The 20,427-nt window shown below is 44.9% G+C and overlaps 2 protein-coding genes across 2 annotated transcripts; both read left to right on the top strand.

Moving 5' to 3' along the window:
* Positions 1-6,429: 6,429 nt before the first annotated feature.
* Positions 6,430-9,835, top strand: LOC127307677 (26S proteasome regulatory subunit 8 homolog A). The gene is made up of 9 exons (XM_051338429.2): positions 6,430-6,685; positions 7,197-7,294; positions 7,634-7,858; positions 7,941-8,003; positions 8,082-8,245; positions 8,354-8,510; positions 8,594-8,692; positions 8,777-8,887; positions 9,522-9,835. The coding sequence occupies exons 1-9, from the start codon at positions 6,487-6,489 to the stop codon at positions 9,660-9,662; spliced, it is 1,257 nt and encodes a 418-aa protein (XP_051194389.1). The 5' UTR covers positions 6,430-6,486; the 3' UTR covers positions 9,663-9,835.
* Positions 9,836-12,914: 3,079 nt separating this feature from the next.
* LOC127307676 (uncharacterized) lies at positions 12,915-16,776 on the top strand. Its single transcript, XM_071821867.1, has 5 exons — positions 12,915-13,277; positions 13,883-13,980; positions 14,288-14,387; positions 14,468-14,633; positions 15,143-16,776. Exons 1-3 carry the CDS (start codon positions 13,097-13,099, stop codon positions 14,315-14,317), a joined length of 309 nt encoding a protein of 102 aa, XP_071677968.1. The 5' UTR covers positions 12,915-13,096; the 3' UTR covers positions 14,318-14,387; positions 14,468-14,633; positions 15,143-16,776.
* Positions 16,777-20,427: the final 3,651 nt, after the last annotated feature.

The raw sequence follows: 20,427 nt of genomic DNA, 5'->3' as shown, positions 1-20,427 counted from the left end.
AAAGCTCGCATTGGATTTCTCGCTATTGATTATTCTCAACTTAGACATCCATACCGGGACAACATAGACAACAGATAATGGACTCCTCTTTTATGCATAAGCATGTAACAACAATTAATAATTTTCTCATATGAGATTGAGGATATATGTCCAAAACTGAAACTTCCACCATGGATCATGGCTTTAGTTAGCGGCCCAATGTTCTTCTCTAACAATATGCATGCTTAACCATAAGGTGGTAGATCTCTCTTACTTCAGACAAGACGAACATGCATAGCAACTCACATGAAATTCAACAAAGAGTAGTTGATGACGTCCCCAGTGAACATGGTTATCGCACAACAAGCAACTTAGTAAGAGATAAAGTGCATAAGTACATATTCAATACCACAATAGTTTTTAAGCTATTTGTCCCATGAGCTATATATTGCAAAGGTGAATGATGGAATTTTAAAGGTAGCACTCAAGCAATTTACTTTGGAATGGCGGAAAATACCATGTAGTAGGTAGGTATGGTGGACACAAATGGCATAGTGGTTGGCTCAAGTGTTTTGGATGCATGAGAAGTATTCTCTCTCGATACAAGGTTTAGGCTAGCAAGGCTTATTTGAAACAAACACAAGGATGAACCGGTGCAGCAAAACTCACATAAAAGACATATTGAAAACATTATAAGACTCTACACTGTCTTCCTTGTTGTTCAAACTCAATACTAGAAATTATCTAGACCTTAGAGAAACCAAATATGCAAACCAAATTTTAGCATGCTCTATGTATTTCTTCATTAATGGGTGCAAAGTATATGATGCAAGAGCTTAAACATGAGCACAACAATTGCCAAGTATCACATTACCCAAGACATTATAGCAATTTACTACATGTATCATTTTCCAATTCCAACCATATAACAATTTAACGAAGAAGAAACTTCGCCATGAATACTATGAGTAGAAACTAAGGACATACTTGTCCATATGCTACAGCGGAGCGTGTCTCTCTCCCACAAAGTGAATGCTAGGATCAATTTTATTCAAACAAAACAAAAAAAACAAAAAACAAACCGACGCTCCAAGCAAAGCACATAAGATGTGATGGAATAAAAATATAGTTTCAGGGGAGGAACCTGATAATATTGTCGATGAAGAAGGGGATGCCTTGGGCATCCCCAAGCTTAGACGCTTGAGTCTTCTTAGAATATGCAGGGGTGAACCACCGGGGCATCCCCAAGCTTAGAGCTTTCACTCTCCTTGATCATGTTGCATCATACTCCTCTCTTGATCCTTGAAAACTTCCGCCACACCAAACTTAGAACAACTCATTAGAGGGTTAGCGATAATAAAAATTAACATGTTCAGAGGTGACACAATCATTCTTAACACTTCTGGACATTGCATAAAGCTACTGGACATTAATAGATCAAAGAAATTCATCCAACATAGCAAAAGAGGCAATGCGAAATAAAAGGCAGAATCTGTCAAAACAGAACAGTTCGTATTGACGAATTTTATCGAGGCACCAGACTTGCTCAAATGAAAATGCTCAAATTGAATGAAAGTTGCGTACATATCTGAGGATCACTCACGTAAATTGGCATAATTTTCTGAGTTACCTACAGAGAAAACAGCCCAGATTCGTGACAGCAAAGAAATCTGTTTCTGCGCAGTAATCCAAATCTAGTATGAACTTTTCTATCAACGACTTTACTTGGCACAACAAAACACTAAACTAAGATAAGGAGAGGTTGCTACAGTAGTAAACAACTTCCAAGACACAAAATAAAAACAAAGTACTGTAGGTAAAAACCATGGGTTGTCTCCCATAAGCGCTTTTCTTTAACGCCTTTCAGCTAGGCGCAGAAAGTGTGTATCAAGTATTATCAAGAGAAGGTGTGTCGTTATTATGAGCTCCCCCATCCGTAGTGGCACTAAGGGCTTTGTCAATTTTAGGCCTATAATAATACTTCTTTGGTTTAGGCACTTTAGAGACATACATAAACTTTTGCTCCTTACCCACATAAGCTTTCTCCTTATATTTAAGAGAAGAAAATGTTGAACCCAAGGTTCCCATAGCTTTTTCAAGTTCGTCAATCCTATTGCTTTGATCGTCATGGAAAACACAAGTTCCTAGGACACTAATTCTTCCTCCTAAGGATTTATCAAGTTCATCAGTTTTATCAAGTAACATTTCCAATTTAGCTTCAATACTTGGAAATTTTTTCTCTATGGTTTCCAACTTTTTCATAACATCTTCAAGAGAGATTTCAGTTTTAACTTCATCAACAGGAGGTATTCCAAATAGACTCTCAATAATGCAACTAGCTTCTAATGCAGTAGTACTTAGGAAGTTACCTTTTGCGAGACTATCAAGAACATACCTATTCCAGCTAGAGATACCAACATAAAAATTCCTGAGTAAGATAGTGGTGGAGTGTTTCTTAGTGCACCTATTATGGGCATCACTAATTCTATACCAAGCATCTCTTAAACATTCTCCCCCTCGTTGCTTAAACGTACGAACTTCAACTTCAGGATTACTCATTTTAGCAGTAGTAAATAAAGCAAACTAGATAAAGTAAATGCAAGCAACTATTTTTTTTGTGTTTTTGATATAGCAAACAAGATAGCAAATAAAGTAAAACTAGCAACTATTTTTTTTTGTATTTTGATTTAGTGCAGCAAACAAAGTAGTAAATAAAACTAAGCAAGACAAAAACAAAGTAAAGAGATTGGGAAGTGGAGACTCCCCTTGCAGCGTGTCTTGATCTCCCCGGCAACGGCGCCAGAAAAAGAGCTTGATGGCGTGTAACTCACACGTTCGTTGGGAACCCCAAGAGGAAGGTATGATGCGCACAACAGCAAGTTTTCCCTCAGAAAGAAACCAAGGTTTATCGAACCAGGAGGAGCCAAGAAGCACGTTGAAGGTTGATGGCGGCGGGATGTAGTGCGGCGCAACACCAGGGATTCCGGCGCCAACGTGGAACCTGCACAACACAACCAAAGTACTTTGCCCCAACGAAACAGTGAGGTTGTCAATCTCACCGGCTTGCTGTAACAAAGGATTAACCGTATTGTGTGGAAGATGATTGTTTGCAGAAAATAGTAGAACAGTATTGCAGTAGATTGTATTTCAGTATAGAGAATTGGACCGGGGTCCACAGTTCACTAGAGGTGTCTCTCCCATAAGATAAACAGCATGTTCGGTGAACAAATTACAGTTGGGCAATTGACAAATAAAGAGGGCATGACCATGCACATTCATATTATGATGAGTATAGTGAGATTTAATTGGGCATTACGACAAAGTACATAGACCGCCATCCAGCATGCATCTATGCCTAATAAGTCCACCTTCAGGTTATCATCCGAACCCCCTCCAGTATTAAGTTGCTAACAACAGACAATTGCATTAAGTATTGTGCGTAATGTAATCAGTAACTACATCCTTGAACATAGCACCAATGTTTTATCCCTAGTGGCAACAGCACATCCACAACCTTAGAACTTTCTATCACTGTCCCAGATATCAATGGAGGCATGAACCCACTATCGAGCATAAATACTCCCTCTTGGAGTTACAAGCATCTACTTGGCCAGAGCATCTACTAGTAACGGAGAGCATGCAAGATCATAAACAACACATAGACATAACTTTGATAATCAACATAACAAGTATTCTCTATTCATCGGATCCCAACAAACGCAACATATAGAATTACAGATAGATGATCTTGATCATGTTAGGCAGCTCACAAGATCCGACAATGAAGCACAATGGGGAGAAGACAACCATCTAGCTACTGCTATGGACCCATAGTTCAGGGGTAGACTACTCACACATCACTCCGGAGGCGACCATGGCGGCGTAGAGTCCTCCGGGAGATGAATCCCCTCTCCGGCAGGGTGCCGGAGGCGATCTCCTGGATCCCCCGAGATGGGATCGGCGGCGGCGGCGTCTCTGGAAGGTTTTCCGTATCGTGGCTCTCGGTACTGGGGGTTTCGCGACGGAGGCTTTAAGTAGGCGGAAGGGCAGGTCAGGAGGCGGCACGAGGGGCCCACACCACGAGGCCGCGCGGCCAAGGGGGTGGGCGCGCCGCCTAGGGTGTGGCCACCTCGTGGCCCCAGGTCGTGTCCTCTTCGGTCTTCGGAAGCTTCGTGGCAAAATAGGACCACAGGCGTTGATTTCGTCCAATTCCGAGAATATTTCGTTACTAGGATTTCTGAAACCAAAAACAATGAAAACAAGCGGCACTTCGGCATCTTGTTAATAGGTTAGTTCCAGAAAATGCACGAATATGACATAAAGTGTGCATAAAACATGTAGATAACATCAATAATGTGGCATGGAACATAAGAAATTATCGATACGTCGGAGACGTATCAAAAAGCCACGGTACGAGAAACCTTCCAGAGCCGCCGCCATCGCGAAGCCAAGATCTGGGGGACAGGAGTCTCTGTTCCGGCACGCCGCCGGGATGGGGAAGTGCCCCCGGAAGGCTCCTCCATCGACACCACCGCCATCTTCATCACCGCTGCTGTCTCCCATGAGGAGGGAGTAGTTCTCCATCGAGGCTCGGGGCTGTACCGGTAGCTATGTGGTTCATCTCTCTCCTATGTACTTCAATACAATAATCTCATGAGCTGCCTTACATGATTGAGATTCATATGATGATGCTTGTAATCTAGATGTCGTTATGCTAGTCAAGTGAATTTTACTTATGTGATCTCCGGAGACTCCTTGTCCCACGTGTGTAAAGGTGACGGTGTGTGCACCGTGTGGGTCTCTTAGGCTATATTTCACAGAATACTTATTCACTGTTATGAATGGCATAGTGAAGTGCTTATTTATATCTCTTTATGATTGCAATGTGTTTTGTATCACAATTTATCTATGTGCTGCTCTAGTGATGTTATTAAAGTAGTTTATTCCTCCTGCACGGTGTAATGGTGACAGTGTGTGCATCCGTGTTAGTACTTGGCGTAGGCTATGATTATGATCTCTTGTAGATTATGAAGTTAACTATTGCTATGATGGTATTGATGTGATCTATTCCTCCTACATAGTGTGAAGGTGACAGTGTGCATGCTATGTTAGTACTTGGTTTAGTTGTGTTGATCTATCTTACACTCTAAGGTTATTTAAATATGAACATTGAATTGTGGAGCTTGTTAACTCCGGCATTGAGGGTTCGTGTAATCCTACGCAATGGTGTTCATCATCCAACAAGAGTGTAGAGTATGCATTTATTTATTCTGTTATGTGATCAATGTTGAGAGTGTCCACTAGTGAAAGTATGATCCCTAGGCCTTGTTCCTAAATACTGCTATCGCTGCTTGTTTTCGTTTTTTCTTTGCGTTACTCTTTCTTTGCGTTACTACTGCTTGTTTATTGTCCCGGGCAAAGCACTTTTCTGGTGCCGTTGCTACTACTTATTTATACCACCTGTATTTCACTATCTCTTCGCCGAACTAGTGCACCTATTAGGTGTGTTGGGGACACAAGAGACTTCTTGCTTTGTGGTTGCAGGGTTGCATGAGAGGGATATCTTTGACCTCTTCCTCCCTGAGTTCGATAAACCTTGGGTGATCCACTTAAGGGAAAACTTGCTGCTGTTCTACAAACCTCTGCTCTTGGAGGCCCAACACTGTCTACAGGAAAAGGAGGGGGCGTAGACATCAAGCCCCCTCGGCCCACCCGCTACGTCCGTCCATGACTATGTAGAAATAACAAGATTTTTAATGATAAAAAATGTTATATCTTGCAGGCTATCTACAAATATACCAGTATTCTCCGTTTGTGGTCACCTCTTCAACGAATGGAGAACATCGATCTTTTTATGGAGGTCCGTACACGATTGAAGGCTGCGGTGAGGGATCCTTTTTCCCTACATGGGTGGCCGCATAATCTACGGATGGAAGTATTAGAGAAATATGTTTGTTGTATTACCAAGGGGCCAAAGGCCACAATATATAGTACATGTACATGTGCACATATGCAGAAAACCCCCTAACATATCGGGAAACTACAATATACAGATATATACATGTAACAGGAAGCTCCACCTCCCCCTTAGGCATTTTACACTTTATGGACACGATATGTATTATGCCTTTTTATCTTTTTATACTTGGTTTTGAGACTTATCATGCATCCGCAGAGACTATGTGTAATTGCTTATTAAAATAATAAAGCACCTATTATTAAAAAAAAAGTTCGAAAGAAGAGAGGTGGTTGTGTCACGGACTCGGCTTCATACACACTTTCTCCGAGTCGACTTCCGATATTCACACGAACCGTATCAACAGGCTATAAAACAGAGAACATAGAGAAGCCCAACCCAAGAAGCAACCCACTCCACGGCCGGGCCGAGAAAAGAAAGCTTTCTTCTTCCGGCGCAAGAAGAAGAAAAGCCCGACGAATCAACCTCTCGTCGACCAGAAACCCAAAAAAGCAAAAGAAACCAAACCGAGTCCAGCTGCAGAGCCGGAGATGGCGACGGTGGCGATGGACATCTCGAAGCCCGCGCCGGCGGCGGCCGGCGACGAGTCCGCCAAGGGCGCGCGCGGCGGAGGCGAGGGGCTGCGCCAGTACTACCAGCAGCACATCCAGGACCTGCAGCTTCAGATCCGGACCAAGACCCACAACCTCAGCCGCCTCGAGGCCCAGCGCAACGACCTCAACTCCCGAGGTGACCTTACTACTCGATCTCCTCCACCTAGCGCCCCCCTCTTATGTCTAAACCCTAGCGCGATAGCGGCTTTTCTGCATCAACTGTTGGATCGCGCCACTGGAACCCTAGTTTGCCCAGTGCACGAGTCGTGGCAAAGAAAGTGTGCAGCTTTGGGTCTCGTCGTTGACCAAACGGTGATTTCTTGTGCTGATTGTTAAAAAATCTTACCGTACCTTCTACCTCAAATATTTCGTTTTGATGGCTAGGTTTTCCCGAGGATATCATTTATCATTAAGTAGCTCTTTCTTTGTGAGAAATTTGTGATTTTGTTACTCCAATGCATAATCTTGCTACTGTTAATCGAAAACATGGATGTTCTTGACCATTGGGACAGTGAAACTAATTTGGTGCTCTCGCTGTTGCCCCAAATATTCTGTCCATGATGATGTATAGCAGCACATGAATACTCCTTGTGTTATATTCACTTAGCAATTCCCTCTAAATTTGTCTCCGAATTTTCGTTTTGCAGTTAGAGCTCTTAGGGAAGAGCTACAGTTGCTTCAGGAACCTGGCTCTTATGTTGGTGAGGTGGTGAAGGTCATGGGAAAATCAAAGGTTCTAGTCAAGGTAAATTTATTTCTTCATTTACACTTCGTCTTCTCCTATCGACGCTTATCTATCTGGCTCAAGTCTACCCTTTAGTTGTTGGGCTCATCACTTAAATAAATTGAAACATTGCATATACATAGGGAGATAGAGTACTGGGCTGCTTCCTGCATACTTTAACACAACAGTGATAGTTTAACGCTGTTTCTTTTATTGGATTTATTATTTCCGTTCAAATACTTCGTCTTCTCCAAAAAATTTTGTTTCTTTTTTGGATTTATTATTTCCGTTCTCAATGGATGTTCTAATTTTTTTTGGCCAGCAAAAGGGTTATTAACTTGTACAGATGTAATTGATCAGGTGCACCCCGAAGGCAAATATGTTGTAGATATTGATAAGAGCATTGATATTACAAAGATCACACCTTCAACAAGAGTTGCTCTTCGGAATGATAGCTATATGCTCCATTTGATCCTGCCAAGCAAAGTTGATCCACTGGTCAATCTTATGAAAGTTGAGAAGGTCCCAGATTCTACGTATGATATGATTGGAGGTCTTGATCAGCAGATCAAGGAGATCAAAGAGGTTTGTGTAGAATTTCAATGCATTGTCCTGTCGACGCATAACATTTGGCATCTGACATCTGACTCATGAGTTCAATTTTCAGGTTATTGAGCTTCCTATCAAACATCCGGAGTTATTTGAAAGCCTCGGAATTGCTCAGCCAAAGGTTCAAATTTGTAACAAGAGCATCTTACTTGATTTTTGTACGTGTATAGCAGGATTAATATACTCTTTTCTTTTGCAGGGTGTTCTCCTTTATGGACCACCAGGAACAGGGAAAACATTATTGGCACGTGCAGTTGCTCATCACACTGACTGTACCTTCATCAGAGTATCTGGTTCTGAGTTGGTTCAAAAGTATATTGGTGAGGGCTCCCGGATGGTCCGTGAACTCTTTGTTATGGCTAGGTAAGCTAAGTAAAAGGGTACACTATTTTTTTTTGTCTGTCATGTAACATGCAGTTCTACTTGCATTCTCTGTTAAAGTAGGCTAATATTTAGGTTAAATTATTGCAGGGAGCATGCACCATCCATTATATTCATGGATGAAATAGACTCCATTGGATCTGCTAGAATGGAGTCTGGATCTGGCAATGGTGATAGTGAAGTGCAACGCACCATGCTTGAGCTTCTTAACCAACTTGATGGTTTTGAAGCTTCAAACAAAATTAAGGTATGCTTAACCTAATAACTGATGTTTCTGTGCACTATTTCTACATATGGAGCAACGTCATCATGGTGCCTTGCATGTTGCAGGTTCTGATGGCAACAAACCGGATAGACATTCTGGATCAAGCCCTTTTGAGGCCTGGACGCATAGACAGGAAGATTGAATTTCCGAATCCCAACGAGGATGTATGTGTTGCATACACAGTTATAGTACTTGTTGACTCTGCATGATCATTTGTGCTGACTATGTGCATATTTTTTTCCATTCAGTCACGAGGTGATATCTTGAAGATTCATTCAAGAAGAATGAACTTGATGCGTGGAATTGATCTGAAAAAGATCGCAGGAAAGATGAATGGGGCTTCAGGAGCTGAGCTGAAGGTTTGTTTAGTTTATACATTGTATTATGCTGCATCAAGTAGTTTTTGTGGCTGTTTGGTCTGTCTTAGTACCATCGTTTATTAAAGAAGTATTTTTCGTGATCTCTTCCAAATTGAATATTGCACCCCACACTTGTGCTCACAACAAGCAGTTACAGTTAAGCATGGTCACTTTGCAGTCTCTTGTCGAAACAGTTTTGCAACTTTTCAATTTTCTTGCATGATCACTTTGTGAGGTCCATTCCAATTTTCCGTGTTGTTAAATGAACGCTAAATCAGGTTAATTTAGGATTTTGAGTGCCTAAAATAGCTGGTTAATTGTGTGGTGTTAATTGAGCTGTTTGTTTAGTTCGAATTTGTATTTTTCGTCACTAAAATTATGTTAGATTGACAAAAACATTGCGACATCAAAATGTTGGGCCTTGAAAAAATTAGCAGAATGTTCCTGTTTAAATTCCCACCGCACTAACAGCTTAGCAACATTTTTGCATATATGCAGCAAGGAATGTTTTTGAAAACAGTCTAATCACTTATGTGACATCAAAACATAAGTTTTTCAATACTCTCTTTGTGCACATCACTGATCTTTTCACCTTGTGCTGGTCCATCTGAAAATTTCTTTCTTTGTTGTTCAGGCAGTGTGCACCGAAGCTGGAATGTTTGCTCTCCGTGAGAGAAGGGTGCACGTGACGCAGGAGGACTTCGAGATGGCTGTGGCCAAGGTGATGAAGAAGGATAATGAGAAGAACATGTCCCTGCGGAAGCTGTGGAAGTGAGGACACACCCACCTCCGATGGCTCCTAGCTTTCACTGCCTTGCTGAGGTCCCGGAAGCGTGTAACTGCACGTTGCTGGACTTGTACTTTTAAGCTATGTCCTTTTCCTGGTTGCCAAGGTTTTGAAGATACCCTTCTCGTAGCATATAGCTGAATTAAACTCATTGAACCGGGCAGTGTTCATGCTGGTCGTTTTGCATACCTAGTGCCTTCCTACACCGTATGATTCACGGCTGAGCAATTCCGGACAAAACCAACTAATACGGCCATCCATCCTGTGAAACAAAGGACTTCCCCTATCAGAAGTTATGTTAAGTAAGTTTTTTTTTACGGGAAAGCCAGGGTAACCTGATCGCTTCTCAATCTCTGATAAGATCCTATTTGAATAGGTTCTTGGACTTCATAATGTTTATCACTTCAAAGCAGTCTGAGGAAACATGCAGCCGTGTAACCTCTAGGTCATCAGCTAGACCTAGCAGCATAGAACACCCTCCTGTTCCAGCTAGCTGTCGCTCCAGCCAATCTTCCCTCTTCTTAGTTTCAATCAACATGCGATAAACACAACGGATTGAGAAACTTTGTTCAAAACTCTATGCCAATCGGTCCGCTTGGTTTACCAATGCAATTCGGAATGCTCATAATCGCCTCAACGTCCATTGGGAGAAACGAGGCAGCTAGTACCTCTTCCTCCAAACATGCATTAGTATTGTCAAATCTGCTCTCTGACACCTTTATCAATTCCGTATCACTAGGGCTAGTTATTGGGATCCAATTTTTCCAAATACTTGTGGACCTGCCAGCACCAATCCTTTTTATTAAACCTTCTCAAAAGATCAACTCCTTGATGAACAACCGCCATATTTGAGATGGTGAGCTACTTAATTGAGCATCAATAAGATCATCGTTGGGAAAATGAAAGCGCCCTCGAGCTCAAAGAGTTAGGGTCTTGACGGATTCTCCATGCTTGACGGGTTAGCATAGCAAGATTATAATTATTCTCATATCAAGAAAACTTAGTCCTGCCATATATTTTGGTTGGATCATCACATCCCATGACAGTATGACACCCAAGCAGGTTTTTCCTTTTCCATCTTTACCTCCCCCATCAAAACTTTCGAATCAAACATAAACTCGAGAATACCGGGATATATTGTGCAACAGATTCGGCAGGAAGCGGTGCCTGCATCTCACATATTTTTGTAAGGGTATAAGAGCATCTCCACTCGTCTCCCCGACTAGGTCCCTGAACGATGTTTTTCCATCCGGACGGCGAAATTCGGTCCAGTCGCGCCCCCGGTTCCTCGATTTCGCCCGGATTTGGGCCTAAATTCATCCGGCAATCCCACGCCATCCCCGGCCCCCCGGGGAGCTCTCGGGGACTCCGGACGAAACAAAAGCGCGCGAAACGTCGAGGAAACTTCCCGCACGTCTGGTGGCCCCAACTTGTCGGCGAGAGACACCGATCGTCGTCCTCATCACATCGTCTTCCGCGCGCTGTAAAAGCCTGCCGCCGGTCAGTATTCGCCGGCCGCGTAGCTTCCACGCGGCGAGTTAATGCCGTCGCCTCGGTATCACGCGCGCCACCTCTATTTATCACCGAACTACCGCGTCTGCCCCGCATTCACCTCGCTCGCCTTCCACCAAATCTTCCCCGATCTCGAACGAGCAATGGCGAACGACGGTGCGGCCAACAACGGCTTCGGCCGCCGCTCTCTCCACCAATGGGAGGGACGGCTCCTCCACGCGGCGGGCTACCCGGCGCCGCTGGACTTCCGCGCACCGGGGGGATGGAGGCTGAGCGCAGGCGGCGTGCCGATCCCGCCGCCGCCAACGGGTGGGGCCTTACTCGAAGCGGCGATCGACGAGGTGCTCGTCACTCTCAGTGACGAGCAGCGCGCAGATCCGCGTTTCTTCCCCGACAACCACGAATCGTGGATCGCGTTCTTCCGGCGCAGGTATGAACGCGAACTGGCGGCCTCTGACGGCCCTCCTCCTCCGGCAAGGAACAACGCCGCCGACCGCAAACGATGGTGGAGCGCGCCTGGCCGCACCCTCGAGAATGTGCTCGCGCACATTGAGGACGGAAACTCCCCCGTCCTGGGGATGCCACCGCCGGTGGCGGCTACCGTGTCGCGTCGGCACGGTAGTTCCTGGATGCCGAGGAGGATGGCGCCATCCTCCTCCTCGTCTAGCTCGCGGTCGGCATCCAGGTCCGGCGGGTCGACGCCGGCCACCGTCAAGCAGGAATGGGCGTCTCCTTCGACCGTCAAGAAGGAACCGGCGTCGCCACCGCCGAGCAAACGGCGCAGCAACGGCGCCCTCGTCATCCGCGACCAGCCTTCCTCTCCGCAAAGCGGGCGAAAAAGGAAGTCGTCGAAGAAGGAGGCCGTCGCAAACCAGCTCGCCGAGGAGGAGGCGAAGCGCGCGGAGGACGCCGCGGTGGCGGAGGCGATCGCCAGGTCGCTGAAGGACCTGGTGCCCGCCGACAACAGCCTCCCCGAGGACGGCGCACTGGAGTGGTCCAGGTGGGACTTGGAGCGCCAGGAGGCGGAGCAGCAACGGCGGCTGCTGGATCTGGCTGCCGCGCGTCAACTCGCCGCCAGCGCCGCCACACCATCCACCGCTAGGAATGCCGCGCCCAGGGAGGTGGTCAAGCTCGAGGACAGCAGCGACGACGACATCTACCGTCCGTCGCCGCCACGCGCCGGCGACGCTGGCCAGGGCACGAGCCGCTGGTACGAGGCTCGGCCGCCCCAGGACAACGCCGGCTCGAGCGACGACGACGACGGCGGCGACTACACGTCCTTCTACCGCCATTTCGGCATGTAGTAGGCTGTTCTTTAGTTTAAAATTTAGTTTGCCAATCGCCAAATTCAAATATATGTACGAATTCGGCCTACTTATGTACGAACTCGTCTCTATATGTTAAATATCGTTAAATTTCGCTTATGTTTGAACGAACTCGTCAATTTTGTCTGAATTCGCCTAAGTCCGTTAAATCCATCCTGGGCTCGCGGCTGGAAAAATGGGCCTCCCCAGATCAAATTTTCCTCCAATCCAGATGACAATATCGCCGAATTTTGGTGTGAGGAGCCCAAACGGCTGGAGATGCTCTAAGTAACAACCGACGGGACGGATGAAAGATTGGTCAGGAAACGTTGCCTGCATCTCACTGTTTTTTTTTTGTTACGGCTCGTCGTGTAAAAGAACAAGAAGCGCATCCCAAGTGGGCCGCATCTGAGGAGGCCCAACTAATAAGCCCGATGTATTTACCCGTCTCCAGTCGCCACCAACTCCACAACGTTCTTTCCTCGAGAAGCCCCGTCGTCGCCGGCCGCCGGAACTCCTCCTCCGCCGCCGCATTCCGTCCCTCCGAGCGCCCGCAGGTCCCTCTTACCTAATCCACACCTGTCGCCGTCGCATAGCTCGAAGGGGATGCTGTTTCTTGCCCCGGCCGTCGCGCCGGTCGACGGGGAGAAGAGATCGGCCGGCCGGCGGGCGACTGGACACGAGGAGCGAGGTCAGGCGCGCGTCGTTCCAAGTTTTTGCCCCGCGCGCGCGTCGGCTGGCGACGCCTGGACGCGGGAGGAGGAGGCGCCGGCGGTAGTCCGGCACGGTATCCTATGGCTCTGCTTTTATTTTAGTACCATACTGCTTAGCGAGGAGAGATCCGACCAGTTTAAAAACGTCCTGCTCAGCAGGTTCGTCACCAAGCAGAGTAGAGTCGAGTAGAAGGACGGTAGATTGTATAGGGTACGGTAGAGGATCTTGGGTTAGTAGGGGGTAGGGGTGGGACATATGCCCCGAGGTTTAGGAGGAGGGGAGGCTGATAGGGGGAGCTATGAGTTGTCCGTATTTTGTTGGCTGACTGTGGTTCGATTTCTCGTCGTATATCTCTACTGGTATTGTTCTGTCGCACAAACTCTCAAGGGTTTTGAATGATAACTGTGAACACTGCTACCTCAAATCTTTCCTTTTCATGTCTAGATTTTTCCAAGGATATATCCAATATCACTTTCTTCCGTGAGAAGCTTGTATTTTTGTTACGCCCTCCGATCTCTTAATGTATAACCTTGCTACCATTAATCCAAAACACGAGTTCTTGAGCAGTTGGAAAGTGAAACTAATTTGGTGATCTCCCTGTTGCCCCAACTTTTCTGCTCGTGATGAGTGACTTCTTTGCATGTCTCTTAAATTCGTCTTGAATTTTTCATTCTGCAGTTAGAGCGCTTAGGGAAGAGCTACAGTTGCTTCAAGAACATGGCTCTTATGATGGTGAGGTGGTGAAGGTCATGGGCAAATTAATGGTTCTAGTCAAGGTAAATTTAGTTCTTCTTCTACACCAGTGCGTCTTCGCTTATCTACCTGTCTTAAGTCTACCCTTTATTAGTTGGGCTCATCACCTATTCAAATAAGTTGAAAGGGCCTGGCTGTACATAAGGAGAAAGAGTGAGGTGCTGCTTCCTTTATACTTTAGACCTAACGGTGATAGTTTGCCTGCACATATGCTCATGCAGGGGTTGTTTTTAATGACATTGGGAACTGGTGGTGAGACCATTGTGTAGTTTAGAATTCAGTCTGTAGACCATTTGTGCACTATCTAAATTCCTCTTCCTATACCTGTAGGTGCTAAGGGCACCAAGGAAACAAATATGATGGTGCTACTTTTTTATTTTGATGACATATGGTCTGTTCTGGGTGACCTGTTCAACAGGAAGCCATGAAGGTCAGTGCACTTCTTACCTCTCTGTGCTTGCTTTATTCTGTTCTGAGAAAGCAGCCAGCTAATATTAGAGTCTACTTCAGGCGGAGGATTGCCAATGAGCATAATCGGGCTCCAAGATAATTTTATTTTGGAGAGGTTTGTTCCATCCGCTGGCTGGATCGTGATAGCCCTGCTGTGTACTGCGGAAGAGATCTTGACAGCTGCTGGGTTGGATGCTGTTGCTTTCAGTGTAATGCTAGTATTCAGGTATACCGGATATCTTCATGACATCATGCATCCCTTTGCATCATTTACTATGTTGGTTATAAGACTTCGAATCGTGATTGATGGGATCAGAAGGAGATAAACTTGTAGCTGTGGCAGCTATATATAAAATATGACTTCTTGACATGCTGTTTTGTAGATGTATATGTATTTTTTTTGTTTTCTTTTGGTTACTTTTTTCTACCAGTTTAATCTCAGACTATAATTTTTCACACTGATACATTCGTTTGTCTGCAGCATACTCATCTTTTCTCTAGCTGCCCTTCTGTGTGCTTTTGGAATTCTCCACTGAATTATTTCACTTCATAAAGTTCATCATAAAAGTTAATCAAAATCACTTAGATTTGATCCATATTATTTTCTGGTTCAAAATATCGTGAGGGATTTAGCTGAACGTTACTAACCTCTTCTGATGAACTAGTCAGATAATTGCTGGTGCGTTTGGATTGTCATATTTCAATCTCTAAATATCACAATTATTATCTGTGCAGGAGGTTTACCTGCAACAATCTCACGCAGTTCAATTATATATTGCCTGAGGCAATTGTCATCAGTATACATCTTCAGGTTAACCTGTTCGGTGATGCAGTCGAGGGCAGTATGATGCAGAAGGGGGGAACCCGCTACTCAGCCCTTAGAAAGATATTCAGGCAGTCTTGTGGATTTCATCTGGAACCACCTTGTGGTATGATAATTATGTCTTCATGAAAGTATGTCCTTGTGCAAGTTTAGGGTCAACTGAAAAACAGATTAATTGTAATTGTATGTCTAGTGTTAGTTGAAAGATGTGATATTTGCTGCATGTGTAGTTGACTTGTATTTGTAATTGATATTAGGTATTCATTGCATTTCTGCAATCCATCTTTCAGGGAAAAGAAATTCCGTAGCATGAGCTGCCACATCCATTTACTTGGGCAAAATCAAGCGGTGCTCAGATCACGCCGAGAGTTTGTTCCTGAAGCTGAGTCCTCTATGCCATCACCATGCCTGGCCGAACAACAACTATGTTGCGATGTCACACATGTCACATTCCTTCAAAAGAAGGTTCTACAGGTGATATGGATATCCAGACCTGGTACACTAGGACATCCATTGATATGATAATTAGGTCTAAGGCTGTACCAGTATTTTATCATAGTCTTGTTATTAGGAAATAATAATGTAGCCAAGTCATGTGGTGGGCTAAATTAGGGTTTTAAGTTGTGTCTATTTGACTTGGGCCCGTCGAAGTCGAATTAGGTTAGGCCCAATAAGGGCTGGCTGGCCACCCCACCCCTCATATAAGGTGGAGGGACGGCTAGGGTTTAGCCAGTTCAAGTTTAGTCTAAAGTTTAGGTTATACCTAGTTGCGTGTGTTCACGTGTATCGTTCCTCCAGCGGTACAGCGCTGCCGTTTATCTATAATATCCGCTGCGAAGGTTCCTGTGTTCATCAAGGATTATCTAGCTCAGGTTTGAGGCGTATCGATTCATCGATCCGTTGCTTGCTGGATTCGTTAGCTCTTCTTCAGGCTGCGTTCATCGCGTTGTTGGGAGGATTTACTACCCCAGGTTCTCGCTGTGAAAGATCGGGCATCAACCTAGGTGGATCTAGTGGGATCTCCCTTATCATGTGGTATCAGTTTTCTGGGTTGCTCACGGCGAGGTTTTGTTGATCGATCTCTTTGGATCGGTTTGCATCGGAGAAGATTGGCTCTAGATCGGAGGAGTTTGGCTCTCGGTCGAAGGAGGTTGGTTGGAGGAAGTTTGGAGATGTTTGGTGCAGTTTGCAGGTCTCCCATGGCTGTTTCGGAGGTCAAAATCGCGAAAAATCGAGGCTGGAATCGGGAAGAAGAAGAGGATTCGCGACGCGCCCCGGTGCCAGGGCCGGCCGACCGGATCCAGGACCGGCCCAGCCGGTCAACCGGGCTACAGGCCGGACCCAGCCGGCCTGGACCGGACCAGGGGCTGATGCCAACAGGAGCCGTTACTGTGCCGCCCATCCGCGCGGCCGGCCACCTGGCCGGTCTGACCGGGTCCCAGGCCGAACCAACCGGTCCCCAGGCCGGTTTGACCGGGTCTCAGGCCGGACCGACCCTTTCCCAGGCCGGTTCAACCGGGCTCTGGGCCGGGCAGGCTGCGGCTGTTTCTGTTTCTCCGGCGATGAAAACTAGTGCTGCTGCTGTTCCGTCTGCACTTACATTACGTGTGCGTGCTATGGGTTGGAAGGCAGACATCTAGTATGACTACCTCGATATGATGACGGGCACACCATTTGATGCATCTACAATCAAGTGGAGGTTGTCTAGTTCCGCGACACCTATGGAATTTTAGATTTGGGAGTCACATATTGACGGTGGTTTTGAGAGATGCAAGGCCGCGGATAGTACGTTCGGTGGCCAAATTGAATTTGATATTGCATACAGGCGTGTTGATGATGTTCTGGGTGCGTGGTACCGTGATTTTCTGATTGTCCAGGGTTTCATTGGACTACGGTCTAGTTGGGCAGATTTCAAACAGTTTCTGTGTGATCACTTTAAGTTTCCACGTTTGAATAAAACGGTGGTATGTTCTGACACTACCGTGAAGGAGGTTGTTTCCGTACAGGCAGTCACTGAGGAGAGGAAACCTAGCTCTGATACCAAGAGCACTACTGTGACTGTTGAGGAGGATGTACCATTGAGCGGGCTGAATATGCAACTCAAGAAGGTACAAGATGATGCTTGCAAGACAGTTGATAAAGTTCAGCGGTGGAGTTTGTTTTAGACTCAATGCATTATTAAGGGCAAGACTCGCAAGTTGATGATTGATGGTGGTAGCTGTACTAATGGCATTAGCAAGGCGATGGTGACATCATTGGGGTTGTCTACATGGCGTCTTCCTGAACCTAAACGTCTTGAGTGGTTGAATAGCTGTGGTATGCTGAAGATTACTCATAAGGTGCGTGTGCCATTTACAGTTGATGATTATGTTGATGAGATCGATTGCGATGTGTTGCCATTGGAGGTGTGCGGATTGCTACTTGGACGTCCTTGGCAGTATGATCGTAATGTGACACATGCTGGGAGAGCAAATACATATTCTTTTATGCATAGTGGCAAACAGCGAACTTTGAAGCCTTTGAGTGATGATCATATCAAGTCCGATGTGGAGTTAGTGGTGCCTAAGGAGAAGTTGCACAAGCCTAAAGTGCAGCCAGAGGTGCATGATGTTCCGAGCATTGATGTTGGCGATGTTTCAGCCATGCCTGTAGATGACAAGCCAGTTCTTGTTGGTGACAAGCCGGATGAAGCTACACTTGTTGTTGATGTGGATGTTGCAGCATGTGCTACAGTTTCAGTTTGTGTTGATGCCAGTATACAGACTGATGATGCTTGTGCTGATGATATTTCAGTACATGTGGCGCAGATGCGCGTGGGAGGAGTGGGAGGCGAGCGCGTCAGTGGAGACAGTGGGCAACGACACTACCGTGCTAGGAGTACTGCAGTCCAGTTTTCCGCGACACCACGGATGCATCGAGGCAATGATGGACGTGTGAGACATCTATGTGGCCCAGGAATTACACATCTTGTGCAGCGACACAGGGGTCCATCAAAACCTCGCAAGAAGAAGATATTGGCGTCGAAGTCCAAGCTCATATGGAGAAAAAAAGAGGCGCCAAATGATGTATCAAGTCAAGAAGGCCTCGAGGGAGGATGTGGTGTGGAAGGCAAGCAAGACTTGAGGACGGCGAGGACGTGTCTTGTTCATATCACGTCACCTTTTTCCAGAAGACCCTCACACGTTGGGGACAACGCTTGTTGAAGAAGGGGAGAGATGATATGGATATCCAGGCCTGGTACACTAGGACAGCCATTGATATGATAATTATGTCTAAGGCTGTACCAGTATTTTATCATAGTCTTATTATTAGGAAATAATAATGTAGGCAAGTCATGTGGTGGGCCAAATTAGGGTTTTAAGTTGTGTCTATTTGACTTGGACCTGTCCAAGTCGAATTAGGTTAGGCCCAATAAGGGCTGGCCGGCCACCCCACCCCTCATATAAGGTGGAGGGACGGCTAGGGTTTAGCCAGTTCAAGTTTAGTCTAAAGTTTAGGTTATACCTAGTTGCATGTGTTCACGTGTATCATCCCTCCGGGGGTACGGCGCTGCCGTTTATCTATAATATCCGCTGCGAAGGTTCTTGTGTTCATCAAGGATTATCTAGCTTAGATTTGAGGCGTATCGATTCATCGATCCGTTGCTTGCTGGATTCGTCCTCTATTCTCTGACTGCGTTCATCGCGTTGTTGGGAGGATTTGCTACCCCAGGTTCTCGCTGTGAAAGATCGGGCATCAACCTAGGTGGATCTAGTGGAATCTCCCTTATCAACAGGTGAGGTTAAAGAGCAACTGGTTTGCTGCAAGAGTGTTCCTGATTGGATCGTTGAGAAGACTGCACTAAATTGGAGATGAACTCTGCTGGTGAACATTTTCCCTCAGATGCATTAATGTGTTTACTGTAGCAAGACTTGACAGCTATTGTCTCCCACAACTACATATCCTAAATTGTGTCGTTGTTTGTTTTAAGCGTCAATACATCACTAAGCTAGGTAGAGGTTTGGTAAAGGTTTACCGGTGTTAAGTAGGGTGCACATGCACATTGTTGATGCTACACCAGTGAATTATTTCATATTTTTTTGCCACGTCTTGTGCTTTGTAAGATCACATGATTTAATGTAGACCTGATATAGTGATGGACTGTGAGATGTTTTACCACTTCCTATTTTGAGCAAATATTGTGGGTGTTGCGTCTTTTGTTAGATGATCACAAAGCGGTAAAATTTCCAATATAAAAATGGAAACACACATAATTTACTGTACTGTATATTTTCAGACAAGAATACACTTTATTAGCTGTATTATAGCTTGTGAGTGTATTACTGTCGTTGCCATTATGTGATGATCCCATGCATAAAGTTCTTACTTTCCATTGGGAGAAATTTCGTCGTTGAATTAAATAATTATAGCTGCAACACTCCTTATATTTCACCTTGTTCTGGTAAGTTTGTGCATTCTTGCAGGACATATAACTCAATAAAATCTCCAGTAGCTTGATAAGTTAGCTATGTTATTACAGAATGTAGGAAGCAGATTTAGTGCACATAAGCACTAGTGCTCTCAGTTTTTAAAATATTTAAAAACTGTACATCTACGTTTAAAAAAATTGTCACATTTATTTCACGAATACATACACATGTCCTGAATATTCGTGTGAAGTTTCGGTAGGAAGTGCATTGTATTTTGAGCTAAGGAAAAAAACAAGTTTGTGACTACATATGGTGGTAGATATTTGTCAAAAATTGTCTTTTTTGTATAGCTCAAAATACAGCATATTTTTCTCCAAAATTTCTAACATACCTTCGAAATGTTTATATGTATGTAGGTATTTAATTGCACTTTTTTTTTGAAATCCAACAAATATGATTTTTAAAATCAAGGGCAGTGGTGCTCATGTGCCAAAGGCACTTTTTGCAGAATGTAATGTGAAATCTGTTTTATTTTTAATTTTAACAGCTATGCAGAATTCATTGTAATGTTAATAGTTATGCAGCACTGTTGTAAGTGCCTGTATGTTGTATTTCATGTTCACATATTGAAGAGTGCCTCCTTTTCAATTGCAGACACTTTTTTATGTTTTGCCTTTATTTGCATTTGCAGGCACAATGAATGGGTTATCTTTACTTTAATTTACAGGCATTATTTGAGTTGCTCGTATTTGCATTTTCAGGCACTTCTCAATAATATCTGGAAACGT

The sequence above is a fragment of the Lolium perenne genome, chromosome 6, assembly GCF_019359855.2.
Source record: "Lolium perenne isolate Kyuss_39 chromosome 6, Kyuss_2.0, whole genome shotgun sequence".
NCBI classification, from domain to species: Eukaryota; Viridiplantae; Streptophyta; class Magnoliopsida; order Poales; family Poaceae; genus Lolium; species Lolium perenne.
This window is presented reverse-complemented; position numbering and strand designations above follow the sequence as displayed.